Genomic DNA, 15,298 nt, shown 5'->3' on the forward strand with positions numbered 1-15,298 from the left:
CCTTTTAAATTGTAAATTTTTAATTTCTTTATTAATAAAAAATTCCTTTCTATAATTGCCTGCCCATGTGATAAGATTAGAAGCATTTTTGATATTTTCCGAGCTTGTATCTAATGAAAAAGTAGAGAAAATAAAGGGAAGATAACCATGTTAAGATTCTAGTATCATAAGTAAAAACATTGAAATATTATGTTTTCATTGTTCTTCTAGAAATTCTCCAAAAATTAATTCATTGTAAACTTTCCGTAAAATACATCCATTAAGTGTTGATGCCATGGAAATATTTTTCATTTTGTCACCTATTTCTTGAATTTTCTAGAATCATGGGTCTATATATCTTGCCTTCAAATCCTTCTAAACTTTCCAAGCTGCAATGTCTAAAATCCTAAAGAAAAATTATCCCTACCAATTCTGTAACAGCAAAAAGGCAGAAATATTTTGGGAAAAAAAGGAGGAAAAAGTGTAAAATTAATTTTATAGAGAAAACAGATGCATATTCTGAGAATTTTGAATATTCTGAGACAATTAATTACATAGAAAAAATTCTTACTATGAAAAAATTAAAAAGAAGACATTTTTAATTAATTACATAGCTAATTTTGCTTTTGCTAAGAGCTGTTTCGTAAATTGTGCTTTATAGCATTATACCTTGTTTATTTTTCAGATTCAAAATATTGTATATTAATAAGTTGCCAAAATGAAACTTTATAATATGACAGCGAAAAATAAAAATGTTTTATTTAATGTTATTTTTTAAATATAATTTCAATATATTAATACCTTTATTTTAATGAAATTAATCAATGTTATGATGTTTTAAAAAAATCATCAAAAAATTCTCAGATCTCAGAATTAAAAAGTTTCTATGGAAAACAATCTTAAAATCACCAAAATGTTGAAAAGTCGCCAAATTTAGAACCGTTTAATAAAAAAATTCACATCCCCAAAAGCGAAAAGTTATTTAAGAGCTCTTTATTAGAAAAAATTAATTTCAAAATGCTTATGTTTCACTTCTTGCTTAGAAACTCGAGTATCCCATGATTTATATTAGAAATAGAAATAAATTAAAATTCATGAACCCATTCAAAAGATAACCATATATACGGTAGTGAATCGCTAAATGTATTCCTCCAAAATGCTAATTTACACTCAAAATGGCAGTCGTAAAAACAGACAGAAATTTCATTCATTAATTGAAAATTAAGGACCTTCTGCTGATTTTGGCCAAAATTAAGGACTTTTAAGGATCAAAAATCAATTCAAAAAAGTCTAAGGACTTTTAAGGACTCAAGGACCGTACGAACCCTGTGTGTGTTTTTAACAGTTATGTCAGATGAAAACTGGCAGGTTCCAAAGTACCTTGTGCTCTTGTGCAAAGTTTTTTTTTTTTTTTTTTTTTTTTTTAAAGTTGTCAGTCACCTGTTGATCAAACAGATGAAACAGAAAAGTTAAAATGAGAAGCAGGTACTAGATCTACAGAATACATGTAGGGGGTGATCAGAGACATTATCAAGCAGAAGCAGAGTTTCACTAACAAGATATTTTTTTTGTATAGGTTTCAAAGACTTCCATTACTCTCACTAAAACGTGAATGGGTAATCCAAGGTTTTTAGTTGGATACCCATGGGACAGTCAGCTCTTGCGTTCCTAGGTTAGGCTATTTGAATACGGGAAAGCCATAAGGGCTATTTGCCTGAATGGCAGATAATATCTCAGCCCTGCCTGCTAGTTGGGAGAAGAGAGACGGGTTTAATTACATCAAAGCACAGTAGGACTAGCACACAGTTAACAGCTGGTACACAGTAGTGCCAGCTAAAATCAGCTTTTTCAAAGCTATGTTTCTTCCTAGGGTTGACTAATAAGATGCAAATAATAAGGAATATTGAAATACAAAATTAGCAAACCAACAACCTTATGTCTGGCATACATTTAGTCAAGAACTTAATCAATTTTAAGCGCAAATAGGTACAGGTCTTTCTTCATCAGGAACAAAGAAATCTGTTTTCAAAATCGATTAAGTTCTAGACTAAATCTATGCCAAACATAAGGCTGTTGCTTTGCTAATTTTATATTTCGCTTTGGCATGTTTCTCTTCTGTTTTAATATTGAAACAGTGAAATAGTTCTTCCAAAATTCCTTGATGGTTAACTACATGTCACTGGTATCCCCCCCCAAAAAAAAAACTGGAAAACAGTTTTGTATAAAGTATTTTAAAATTGACAATGATATTTTCAGCCACTGATTGTACGAAAAATGCAGTGTTAGGAGACAAGAACTTCATTTTGATGAATTTGAACTCTTATCCAAATTTTCTGCCATTTGAAGTGGATGTGCAAAAGCATTATTCATTATAAGGCGAGCTTTCTAAGGTATACTCTTTTCTTGTAGAACCTTATTTTCCTATAGACCTTTTTCTTGCTTTGCGTGGAAGCAAAGACTTTTGCCAACTATTCAGAGAAGAACTGCCTACTTACCCGAACTTTTTTGTTAGCTTTCCACCTTACATCAAGTTTAAGCGTATTAAAATTCTGTTTTTCAAAGACTAAAGAATTTTTAAAGTGATAAACTAACGAAAGTTTTACCTTTAAATTGTCAATGGCATTAACATAAAAAAGTAAAGTGAATGTATGCTTCACAGGCTTGTACTCCAACAAAGCCACTACCTCCTTAGCGATAAATCGTTTTTTAAACATCACCCGCATAAAAGACCAGTCTCATCACAGTTAAAAATTATTTTAATCCATAATCTTCCAACTTCATCAGTTTCTGGAATTTCAAATATTATCTTAATGCACATTTTGGCAGCTAATTTGTATAAACCAACATCTACTCCCTGTTTGATATTGCTATGAATACCATTTCTAAGCTTGAAAATTTTCACCTAAATGTTTACTACTACAGTCAAAAGTCGTTAATTCGAACACCCATAATCCGTAATGATCTATAATCCGGACCTCAAAGCTAAAAACTTTCTGCGCATGCGCCGCGTTGGCACATGCGCACAGGCGTTTTACGAGTGCGCATAAGACCTTGACTACTGCGCATATGCGTGTGCGCAAGTGCAGAATACATTTTCGCCTGCGCGTTTAATGTATAACGGACGGTGTAAGCTAAAATTATCTAATTATCTATTTCAGTTAATGTTAATGATTGCGTTATTCCTTAATCTTCAAATTGGATCCCGCTTATTATTTTTGGCAGACTGTAAGAGCAATTTTATAAAAGTAAACTTGAACTTTCGATTATGTCAAATAGAATTTCCGATGCTGGAACTTCCAAAGGATCTACAAAACGAAAGTATGTTTCGATGTCCAACAAACAAAAAGTGGAATTGCTGCAAAAAATGGATAAAGACATGAAGAATGTGACAGAGAGGTTAGTGAAAACGAAAAAATTTCGATTGACAAGTTAGTCGGTATTCTCGGCACAGCAATTATAGGACTTAAAAAGCGGAACTTTGTAACTGAACAAGAAATTATGTCTGTTTATAGAATTAAAGAGAAAGTATTATCACATAAAACGAAGCAACTTAAACAACTTACATTGAAAGAAATGTTTAATAAAATAAACAAATAAATATTAAGCTTTTTTTTTTTTTTTTTTTTTTTGTAAATTTTGATACCCTTTAGATCATAATTGTTCTTTATTTCATAAATTACAGTTTCATATTTTTAATTTTAGAATTTCTGCATGCCATCTTACGAGATTTAAGCTGATGATCTATAATCCGGAATCGCCGAAGTCCCGACGAGTCCGGATTAACGACTTTTGACCGTATTAGTAGATGGCAAGCTCTATATATATCGGCAAGTAGTCTCAGCTTTTAAAGAAATTAAGTTTTGAAATACACCATTTACATTCAATTACATATTTTTATTTTAGATAGCTTCCAGTTCTTTTATAACTTTACTTCTATATAATGAAACACTGAAGTGTTGAGGTTACATTATACTTACGCTAAATACAAGGTTGTTTTTACGATTTTGATTGTCACATTAGCGTGTTTCTCTTCTAGTCTAACTTTACTTCTGCTGAAAAATCTGTTTTTCAGATATTTACAGCTACAGTAAATTGGAAAAGTACCATTGCTTTCCTAGATCAATCTGCTTAACTCATTTCTCATATTTTTCGGCAATTTCTCTATTAATTTTTATTATGATAGGCTCCCTTCTCAGCTCTTTGATCCCATGCTGAAAATACAGTATTGATTAGTGAGATGATGCTTAACTAAAAGACTATTTTAAAAAAGGGACAACAATGAAACCCATAATCTTAGAAGACACTGGCTTTTTAAGGCTCCAGGAAAACCCCAGTTCCCACTAATCATCCATGCATTTCTGCTTTCACCAAACATTAATAGTATTATAATTTAAAATATTAATACTAGTATAAAAATCAAAAGTAACGAAGGCAGGGAATATAACAAAATAGACTACCAGAATGATAATTTATCACCCTGATGATCGGCAAAGAGAATTTTAATACAGAAGTGGAAATACGACTATTTTTATATATTATTTTAGGAATATATTTTAGGAGAAAAACAATTCCAAGAAACTAGCTGTGAAACACATTTCATATCCATTAAAAAAAAATAATAATGATGATGAATACAAATGAGACAATAAGATTTTAAAAAGATAACATAACTGAAAACAGCTTTAACCTAAAACAAAAATTGCTTGCAAGAGTTAATATTATGACTTGTTAGCAAAAACATAAATTTTAAAATGTGGCTTTTTAACTGGAAAAAAATGCAAACAGTACACAAAGTACATAAAAAAACTAATCTTTACGAAGATTGTTTCTTTAACAAATAAAACATAAGCTTCAAATAATGTTTGTCACATAACATATAAATTACAATATACACTAGAGAAAGTTTAATAGTGAGATATTAAAGTACAGTCAAGGCATGATACTGTGACCAATTCCACAATTTATATGATAAAAGCCAGCCGTATAGACTATCTACTTTCAAGTCAGATTTTGGCATTTTCAGGGTTAAAATCAGTAATTTTTTTAATTTAATTAGTAATTATTACATAGATCTTTAAATATCATATACAAGTGATCTTTATCATTCATAGATGATTAAATATCATCTACGAATTATTTAATATTAGCTACATATACATTTTGTAGAAATAATTCAGATATATATTATTTATGAAACCTATACAAAACACTTTACAAATCCATATAGTAACAGTTCATATGATGAGAATTATTTTGAATCAAGAAGCAAAAATGGAATATGAAAAACATTTGTATCTCAAGAATAATGTATTCAGACACCAATATGGGATGTAAAAATAAGTTCAAATCTAAAAAGATTTTCACATTAAACAGTTTGTAAATTTAGGTACTACTGTATGTAGCTCCAGTGTGTCAGCAAAGCAATAATTTTCTGATTTAAAAAGATATACTTCTCAGGTTTAAAAACTAAGAATGCAAAATTCTAAAGAAAAAAACAATGAATCAAAGTGAATATTAAGTTTGATTAAAATAGTAAACAAATTTCATACGTAGTTAAATACATAAATAACTGTTTAACATTAAAATTCAGTGAGCATGTAAAATTCTAGCTGTAGCTCCTACAAAAAGGACAAATGGCATAAAATTATATAGGTGCTGCAACATATAATGAATTTAAATAGCTGTTTTAGTATTAAAATATTTTAATCATTTAAAGTTATAATAAATAAATAAATAAAAACTCTATGAAGTATGTATGTATATATTTCTGTACAAAACTAGGCTTATTCCAACTGCTATCTAAATCAAGAAATATATAATAAATTGGTGAAATTACATGCCTATCCGTTTTAAAAACTATAATATTTAAAAACATTATTATATATACCATGATTAACATGATGTAAAATTTACCTGATATTCCCGTGGAATGAATGTTTTAGAGCTGATGCTTTCTAAAATATGATATCGTCTCAATTTCGGAGGTTTCAAAACATGGGTGGACATCTGAAAAATTATGACATTTTTTTAATATATAAAGCATACATATATTATTCATACAATGTATGAAAAGAATTAAAGCATATGACAGAAAGTTGAAAACAGATATAAAAATATGACTAAACGCAATCATTTTTAATTATTGCAATAATTAAAAAGTCTAGAATTAGAAATAAAAAAATTTTCAAGATTCTCTTTTTCAGAATTTGCAAGATGAAATAAATATCCACCCATTTCATTTGTTTTTTTAATTTATCCTAAAATATATGGATGCCTTATTTTTGAGTAAATATAAGTGAAAAATCTTTACATTCTGAAAACACACACCTCAGGCTATTATTCTGGGTAATCATTTATGACAATTAAATATTTTTCAAACTGAGACACCCACATGTTATACATCTGAAATATCTTTTGAGAAATACAGTTAAAATCTGAAAACTTTCTGTTAACAACAAAGTCCTTTCTACTGACAATTAAAAAAAATTAAAGAAAATGTTATTGCTGGTCAAAGGCAAGGTTTGGAGTAGATCAGGTGCTTTTAAAAACTTTTATCAAAAGTTTTGAAGTAGTTGTTATGTGGTTATAGTGATAAATGGCAGATATTGTTCAGAAGCATGCATACATCATCATACAAGAGGCCTCTCCCCTTATTTCAAATGACTCTTCTCAGTTGTTTCAGTATTTCACAATACTTCACAGTGTCTGTATGTGTTCATATGGTACACAAATTTGATCAGAAATGGACACGAACTGTGTCTCACTTAGAACACTGTGGTTACTTTCTGCTTAGTATTTTTGTGTTTGGTGAGAAAACTTGATTTGATAACATGCCATGCATGGAAACTGTGCTGGAAATTATCAGTGATATTCAGGATTACATGTACTGTACAAATCAACCATGTTACATAATAATTCCCCTGTAATGGCAGATAATTGCCCAGAAGTTCTTCCTAGTGAGTAATGGTTCTTCCACTCTTGAATTTCTGATATTATTAAATCACTGTTACATGGCAGAACCTTGCATTTCTATGATTTGACAGTTAATTTATATGGCCAAGTATTTTTTAGTACAGTTTAATAGCCGATTTCTGATATTCAAGTACATTTCAGCAGCCCAAATAAATGTATGCATAGCCATTATCTCAACACAAATTTCAACATGTATGAAATTTCTGTAGCAACTGACTCAAAACAGGACACTTTCACAGCTCCTTGCTGCTCCGGCCTTTAACCAATAGAGAGGTGAGAGATGTACATGACAGGTTGTGTATAAAAATGTGTCCCTTCTTCCAGTATACTTCTCACGAGTGTCTATGTGAGCATCACGAGAGCCTATGTGGAATTACAGTCCAATGCATGCAGTTTCAAAATAAAAATGGCTTTGTTCAACTAATTTCTTTCCTTCTTTTATATTACCATAGCAGTACTACATTTTGGATACACCTTGTTATGTAATAAACTGGCTAAAACACCTTCTAACTAATCCAGATAAGCACATATGAGTGCACAATGTCAAGGTCTCCTTTTTTCCCCCCTTAAAGTGAAAACAGATCAGAATGTACATAGGAAGAACAACACTGCCAAAAAATTAAAGGAGTATTTTTCAAAAAAGGGAAGTGTTTTATTACCATATCTTTTGATTTTCATTTTTTTTATCATCGATTGCTCTTTTGCAAAATTTTTAACGTACCACCGTTATGAAACTTGTGCGTCTAGTGCGGTGACCGGAAAAATGCCCACAGGAAAAATGCTCACAGGAAAAAAGCCCACAAGGAAATATGCCCACATAGAAAAAAGCTCACATGGAAAAATGCTCACATGAAATATGTTCACATGGACAAATGCCCACATTAACCTTTTCAGGGGCGATAAATAAAAGCAGGAAAAACTGTAGTAAAATTTTGCATGTACTGTAATATTTTATACCACTGACCCTGTACGACATTTTTTTCCTGTAACTGCTAATAAATAATTTTTGTTTCTTTACTCTATTTCTGCCTACTTTTGATGTGTATCTATAGAAATTGATGTTTGAAGGTAATTATTCAAGTCTTGAGCCAAAAACATTGTAAAATTTCTGCAGAAATTTAAAAGTTTAGAAATAAAATTAACATTTTTAGGCACTTTGATGATGGCTCTCAGTTGAACATTATGAAGTAGCCTTCGAAAAATCTCCTAAAACCACAAATTGTTGCGAAGGCTCTCATAACACGCTAAATTCATTATTTAATATCTGCCATCCCAGTATCTGATTTTTATTTGACAAACTGAAAAAAGGTTTATCCTCTCTACGTTTGTTATTAGCTAATGTAAATACAGGATGTACTGTGAAGTAAAAAAAAGAAAACATGAAAAACTTACGTTTGGTAATCGTTAATCATGTAAGAAACTATGATGAAATCGATGATAAAATTAAATATTTTATGTAATTTAAATAAAATAATCATTCCAAATTCTCATTCACTATTCATTATTCTTCTAAACGTTTATATTAAAAAATGTGTAACTTATATTTATTATTTTTTAACAATTAAAATTATAATATTTTTTTACTGTATAATTCTGTTTCATGTTTACTTCCTTTCTCCTCTCCTTTTAATTCAAAATGGCCCATTTGTAAATCTTATGTAGCAACTGAATCTACACATAAGTTATATAGTTTTTGAAATATAAACCATAGATGTTTTGGAAATTTAAATAATTTTTCTTTAGAAAATTCAAGTAGGGGTACGATGTTCAAATCGATTAATTATTGATTCATTAATGTAGGGATATTTCTATGTGAATTATTTCCATGTGAGCATACTTCTGTGTGAGCTTTTTTCCGTACAAGCATATTTCTAAGTGAGCATTTTTCCATGTGAGCTTTTTCGTATATGGGCATATTTCCATGTGGGCTTTTATTCCTGTGAGCATTATTCCTGCGGGCGTTTTTCCTAAACCCATCTAGTGCATTAACTTGGTGACTTCATGAAAAATTTAGAATTTCGTCATGAAGTAGTAGTGTAATGCAAAGAGAATACCATTTTTTGTAAAGTCACAAATAAGCTGCTAGCTTTTTGCTAAAAATGCAGATGATTAGAAATTATCCTGCTTTAATAATGCAGATGATTAGAAATTATCCTGCTTTAATTAAGACATTTGTTTTCCAGTCATTCTGAAATATTGAAGGCAAAAAATAGCAAAATTACATAACAGATAGTAAAATAATAATTAGAAAATGTCATTATTTAAAATACTGAATGATTATTAGTAAGTTACAATCTTCCATTCCTCAGTGAATACTTAGATTACATAAAATATCAGCTTGCTAAATGGTAATATCTTCTTTAGCTATTTATTAACAGCTAAGCAGAGACTGAACTCATTTTGTTTAACAGATTACTTTTGTTCTTAATACTATTTTAATGATCTAGAGATCAGAATTATTTTCAGTTAAAGTAATTAAGAGATCAAAATACTATATCCCTCCAATAAACAGAAAACAGGCCTCATGAAAAAGGACAGATACAGGTGCACGCACAGAAAAACAATATACACAAATTGCTCTTAACTATTAGTTTACTAATAACTATTAGTTTACTAATAACTATTAGTTTGTTTAACTATTTGTTAGTTAAACTATTAGTTTGTTTCATTTAAACAAACACAGGGGAACAGACAATAGCTGTCTGCTTTGCAACAATTTTTATGGGCAGTTTCATATTTACACTGCTCAGTGAAAAAAAAAATCACAAAGCTTTCCATGCAGTCAATTTATTTTGTTCAGAAACAGAATCTAAAATGAAACAAGTAATACTAAGCATAACTTTTTTTAAATTCTAATGATTATTTGGTTTAATTATTTATTTTATATCACTAAAACAATTTTAAAAAAGCAAAGCATATTACATAAAGTAACACACAAGTTTTACTTATATCAAATTGTAAAGGAAACTGAGTTTAGTACATTTGTTAGGAACTTGACATTCATATATTTGAATTAATTTAAAATGGCAAGCATATAAATGAAACATACACTTTTCCGTGCAGTTACAGTAACTGGTTATTTACTCCTTTCCTGGAATGTATTGCTTGGCTCCACAAGTAATGGGGTATTATTGCACATACTTCTTTCTGAATGAAAAAATACTAATAAACAGAGGCTGCTTGATGCTATCCTTTGGCAGTCCTTGTGTGCTTAACTAGTAAATATAATTATATTATTTGATTTCATCTCTTAAGTGCTAAGTCCAGGTTAATATAAACATAAATATTAAAAAAAGTTATTACTTGTATTCTAAGCATTTTTAAGCTTAGTAACAAACTTCAAACTTCTGTATCGTATTGAAATTTACTGCTAAGTATAAGTTTTTGTTTTTAAAAATATATACAGCCAAAAGTCGTTAATTCGGACCTCAAAGCTACAAACTTTCTGCGTATGCATCGCGTTGACGCATGCGCGCAAAACCTTTACAGCTGCGCATATGCATGTGCGCATGTGCATAATACGTGTTTAATGTATAATGCATGCGCATTTCATGTATAACGGATGGTATGAGCTAAAATTATCTAAATCAGTTAATGTTGCAGATTGCATTGTTCCTTAATCGTCGAATTGGATCCGGCTTATTATTTTTTGCAGACTGTTAGAGCAATTTTATAAAAGTACACTTGAACTTTCGATTATGTCAATTAGAATTTCTGATGCTGGAGCTCCCAAAGGATCTACAAAGCGAAAGTATGTTCCGATGTCCATCAAACAAAAAGTGGAATTGCTGCAAAAAATGGATAAAGCATATCCTTTCTTTCTCTAACCATTCCGAAATCCGTTTATCAATTTCATGCTGCTCTGCGGCGAGGGGGGGGGAATGAATTGGAAGTCGATCTGTAAGCCCTATCCTTATCTTTAGGGCAGATGTTTTTATTTTATTTGGCTTATAATTCCTTACTAAATGTAGTATTTCATCTCGGAGTACTCCGTCTTTGATATGATTTAAATCAAATTCCTCGTCATTGTAATTCGCGGTACTTACGTATTAATGCAACCAGGCCAAAATTCGCATAAATCGCCAAATTTGGCGACCCTACTTATGGCAACCCTACGTGTTATATGTAGTTTTTCGTAAAGAAATTATTTTTCTTACTCGTTAGATTGAATGCCCTGAAATACTTTAACTATGGGTATTTGAGATCTGCCTGCAAGTGAAAAAGATCTGTTGAATTGTTGCAGGGATATGGAATTATACCGAACGAACGTACTTGTAAAAATTCTCATAAAATGAAACTGTATTTTAGAAAGCAAATCTTCTAGAAATGTAACGTCGAAGAGTGCAATCAACATTTGGGTGTGAGAACCGATTGGTTTAAAGGTAGCCGAATTTCATTTGTGACAGCGGTGCGCTTCATTTATTGTTGGTGTAAAGAGTTAACCTCAATTAAATTTTGTGCAGAAGAGTTGGGAATTGCTGACAAAACTGTTATAGATTGGAATAATTACATGCGGGAGATACGTGCCCTTGAAATGGATGAAAAAGAAAGAAAGCAAATAGCCAAAAGATTTCCGCCGAAAAAATAATTCTGCAACTTATTCAAATTCGAAACCGGAAGGGTTTAATTGCTATTTTATATTTTAAAACAAAATAATATAAAAAACTGTATTAAAAATTATCTGTAATTAATAAATGTACATTTTCTTTCTATTCATACTTTTTTACTCAAACTTACAAATCGTGCCAACCTGGTTGCGATAATACGTAAGTACCTAATTTGCTTCCGATAGTGAAGAAAGTCACACAGAGGTAATTGAAAACGAAAAAATTTCGATTGACAAATTAGTCGGTATTCTCGACACAGCAATTATAGAACTTGAACAGCGGAACTTTGTAACTGAACAAGAAATTATGTCTGCTTATAGAATTAAAGAGAAAGTATTATCACATAAATAAAAGCAACTTAAACAACTTACATTGAAAGAATGTTTAATAAAGTAAACAAATAATTATTAAGCTTTTTTTTTTATAAATTTTGATACCCTTTAGATCATAATTGCTCTTTATTTCATAAATTACAGTTTCATATTTTTAATTTTATAATTTCTGCATGCCATCTTACCAGATTTAAACTGATGATCTATAATCCGGAAAAATCGATAATCCGGAATCGCCCAAGTCCCGACGAGTCCGGATTAACAACTTTTGATTGTATTAAAACACACGCAGATATATATATATTTACATATTCCTTCATGAAACAGAATGGCCAGACTGCAGACTTGCGAGCTGGACTAGCATATTTAAATATCAAACTTTATATATTTTTAAATATCAAACTGTGTTTTATTTTTAAATGCTAAAGTAAATCAAAGTAAGAAATAAATACTGAAATAAAACATATATTTCTTTTTCTCAAGGATAAAACTATGATTTAATATGAAATGTCACTTTCCAAAAAGTCATAAATTTAACCTGCATTTTTTTTTTTTTTTTTAATACTCCTGATGAAGAGAGGTCCAGCTCTGATTGCCCTCAGAACTGATGAGGTTTTACTCAAAATTTATACCAAACTAAATTTGCTTTTCCTCTAATTTTAAATTTTACATTGTTGTGTTTTTCTTTCAGTTTGAATTCAAGGAAATCTGAAAACTGAGTATGGGGGAAAAAAAAAAAAAAAAAATGTTTCAAACTTCATGAATAATTATTGAACAAAAAGTGCTAATATACAGAATTGAGCATTTTCTTGTTAATAACAACACTCTATATAGTCGTTAAACTGCTAATCATTGCAAAATGCTGTGATTGTTTGAAAGAAAGATCACTAAAAGGTGTTTTAAAGATTTTCAATGAGGCTGACAATTGTACAGTATTGCTAAATAAGCAAATATTTGAAAACATGCATCCGCAATATAAATATGTATTATAATGATGTAATTAATATACAGAATAACATATATATATATTGAAAAAGAAATAACACTTTCACTGCAATATTTATGTGGTTGAATGCACAGTAAAATTTAATAGCAATTAAATATATCAACAGAATACAAGTGATAAACTATCAAATATGCTTGTCTATGATTACTGACAAAAAAAAATTTCCAACTTGGTAACCATCAGAAAATAAGTAAATTAGGTACTTGCATATTAACGCAACCAGGCCAAAATTTGCATAAATCGCCAAATTTGGCGACCCTACTTACGGCAACCCTATGTGTTTAGACAAAAGTTTATTTCTAAAAAGAAACAATAACACTACCACAGCAATGGGTTTTCAGCGGAATTTGCCGAGAAAAGAAAGAGACGTTTTTGGTTACTGTACGTAACAGAAGCGCCGTTACCCTCATGGAAAAAATTTGCAAAAATATCAAGGAAGAAAGCATCATTTATTCGGATTGCTGGAAAGGATACAATACAAGTGAGTTCTAAAATGCTGGATTTCTGCATGGAACTGTTAATCTCAAATATAACTTTGTGCGTCCCAACACGGGTGTTCACACACAACATGTAGAGCGCATGTGGGGCTCAGCCAAATGGCACAACAAAAAACAGAGAGGAACAGCCCATCATCATTTTGACTCATACCTTATCGAATTTATATGGCGCCAAGCTCAAGCTGTTAATGGCGAAGATGGTTTTCAATCAGTGCTAAAAGCAATAGCCAAAAGATTTCCGCCGAAAAAATAATTCTGCAACTTATTCAAATTCAAAACCGGAAGGGTTTAATTGCTATTTTATATTTTAAAACAAAATAATATAAAAAACTGTATTAAAAATTATCTGTAATAAATAACATTTTCTTTCTATTCATACTTTTTTACTCAAACTTACAAATCACGCCAACCTGGTTGCGATAATACGCAAGTACCGTAAATTATTACTTAAATTTATAACCCCAATTTTGGTTGATCTTTGGATTATGGTAACTTGGCGATTTTTTAGCGAAAATTTGGCGACCAACTCTGCTAAAGCAACCCTCTATTTTATTCGCCGCCATTTTGTCTTCACGAAGTAAAGACATGTTTCTTTTCTTTTTATTTACTGAACACTTTTTCCAACAATCTACTAGCCGAATTACACTTATGCTAGAAATTTTATGTAACAAAACTGCTTAATCATGACAAATATTAACTGCAAAATTGGGAAAAAGTGCAGAATCGCAAACTCCTTGCCGCGTTTTTCAGAATAGCACATACACATAAACCATTTACACGTCGACTTATTTTTACTTAAAAAAACATCCCAGAATTGCACAAAAATGGCATTGCACACACTCTTAACTTTATCCATCTACACTGCTATTTTCTCATAAATTACAAAAATTTGCACGAAAATTCAAAAAAAAAAATCTATGAATCTTTAAACTCGCTAAAAAGCACATATATGAAATTACCTGATCACGAAAAAGTACATACCCTTTCCAAGGATCAATATTTCCACGTATAAAATAAATAAAATATCCAAAAACTTTTACCTCTAAATTATCTATTATATTATAAACATCACCAACGAATTCATACCGCAAACGTTACAAATGGTTACAAATACTTAGTGTCAAATATTTAAATTATTTCCATACACGTTTACTTCAACTGAAACATATACCAAAATAACTATCATTTAATTAAAATATCACCATGTACATGTCGACTTATTTTTACTTAAAAAAAATCCCAGAATTACACGAAAATGGCATTGCGCACACTCTTCACTATATCCATGTACACTGCTTTTTTGTCATAAATTAGAAATTTGACGAAAATGCATGAAAATACTCAACGTATTCTAGTCAAATGTATTCCAAAATACTACAAACATATAACTCACAAAATCACGATCATTAAATTAAAAAACACTACTTAAAATATAAATAAGCACATACATTAAATTAATAAAAATTAGATTACAATCCTAATTACTTTAAACTAAATCATTGCTAATAACAATTTTCTAATAATACCATATTAATTTATTTACTCCTTACATTTAGAACAATGCATAAAAATAATATCCTCAAATGATTAAAAATACTAACTTACCTAATCTTTAGAATCTTCATTACGTGGCACACACACTTCTACAGAAAGAGTTCCAATCGGCTGCAGTACTACTGCTAATTTCTAAATCCGAAATCCAGTAGTCAACTGGCAGTCTATTCACCCAGTAATAAGAAATTAATAAAATTTCACCCGTACTCAAACTACTTTCAGCAAACCACAGATAAACGCATTAAAAATTTAGAATTCACTTTACATAGTGCCATGCAATCTGACAATTAATCAACACTATATCACACAACACACAATGAAGCTTAATGCAAAATAATATAGTACTACAGT

General features: G+C 30.2%; 1 protein-coding gene across 2 annotated transcripts in view; it reads right to left on the minus strand.

Moving 5' to 3' along the window:
• Dcr-1 (Endoribonuclease Dcr-1) overlaps window positions 1-15,298 on the minus strand; it is a 169,519-nt gene that overhangs the window by 152,319 nt on the left and 1,902 nt on the right. For both annotated transcript variants that reach the window (XM_085820689.1, XM_085820688.1), the window contains exons 2-3: window positions 10,001-10,166; window positions 5,893-5,985 (exon numbers count right to left, since the gene is read on the minus strand). In XM_085820689.1, the coding sequence (XP_085676815.1) occupies window positions 5,893-5,985 (93 nt within the window). In that variant the 5' untranslated portion in view covers window positions 10,001-10,166. The remainder of the gene's footprint in view (window positions 1-5,892; window positions 5,986-10,000; window positions 10,167-15,298) is intronic.

This window comes from Stegodyphus dumicola, chromosome 7, assembly GCF_044657685.1.
Source record: "Stegodyphus dumicola isolate Sdum_Otavi_A_Nest chromosome 7, ASM4465768v1".
In the NCBI taxonomy this organism is placed as follows: domain Eukaryota; kingdom Metazoa; phylum Arthropoda; class Arachnida; order Araneae; family Eresidae; genus Stegodyphus; species Stegodyphus dumicola.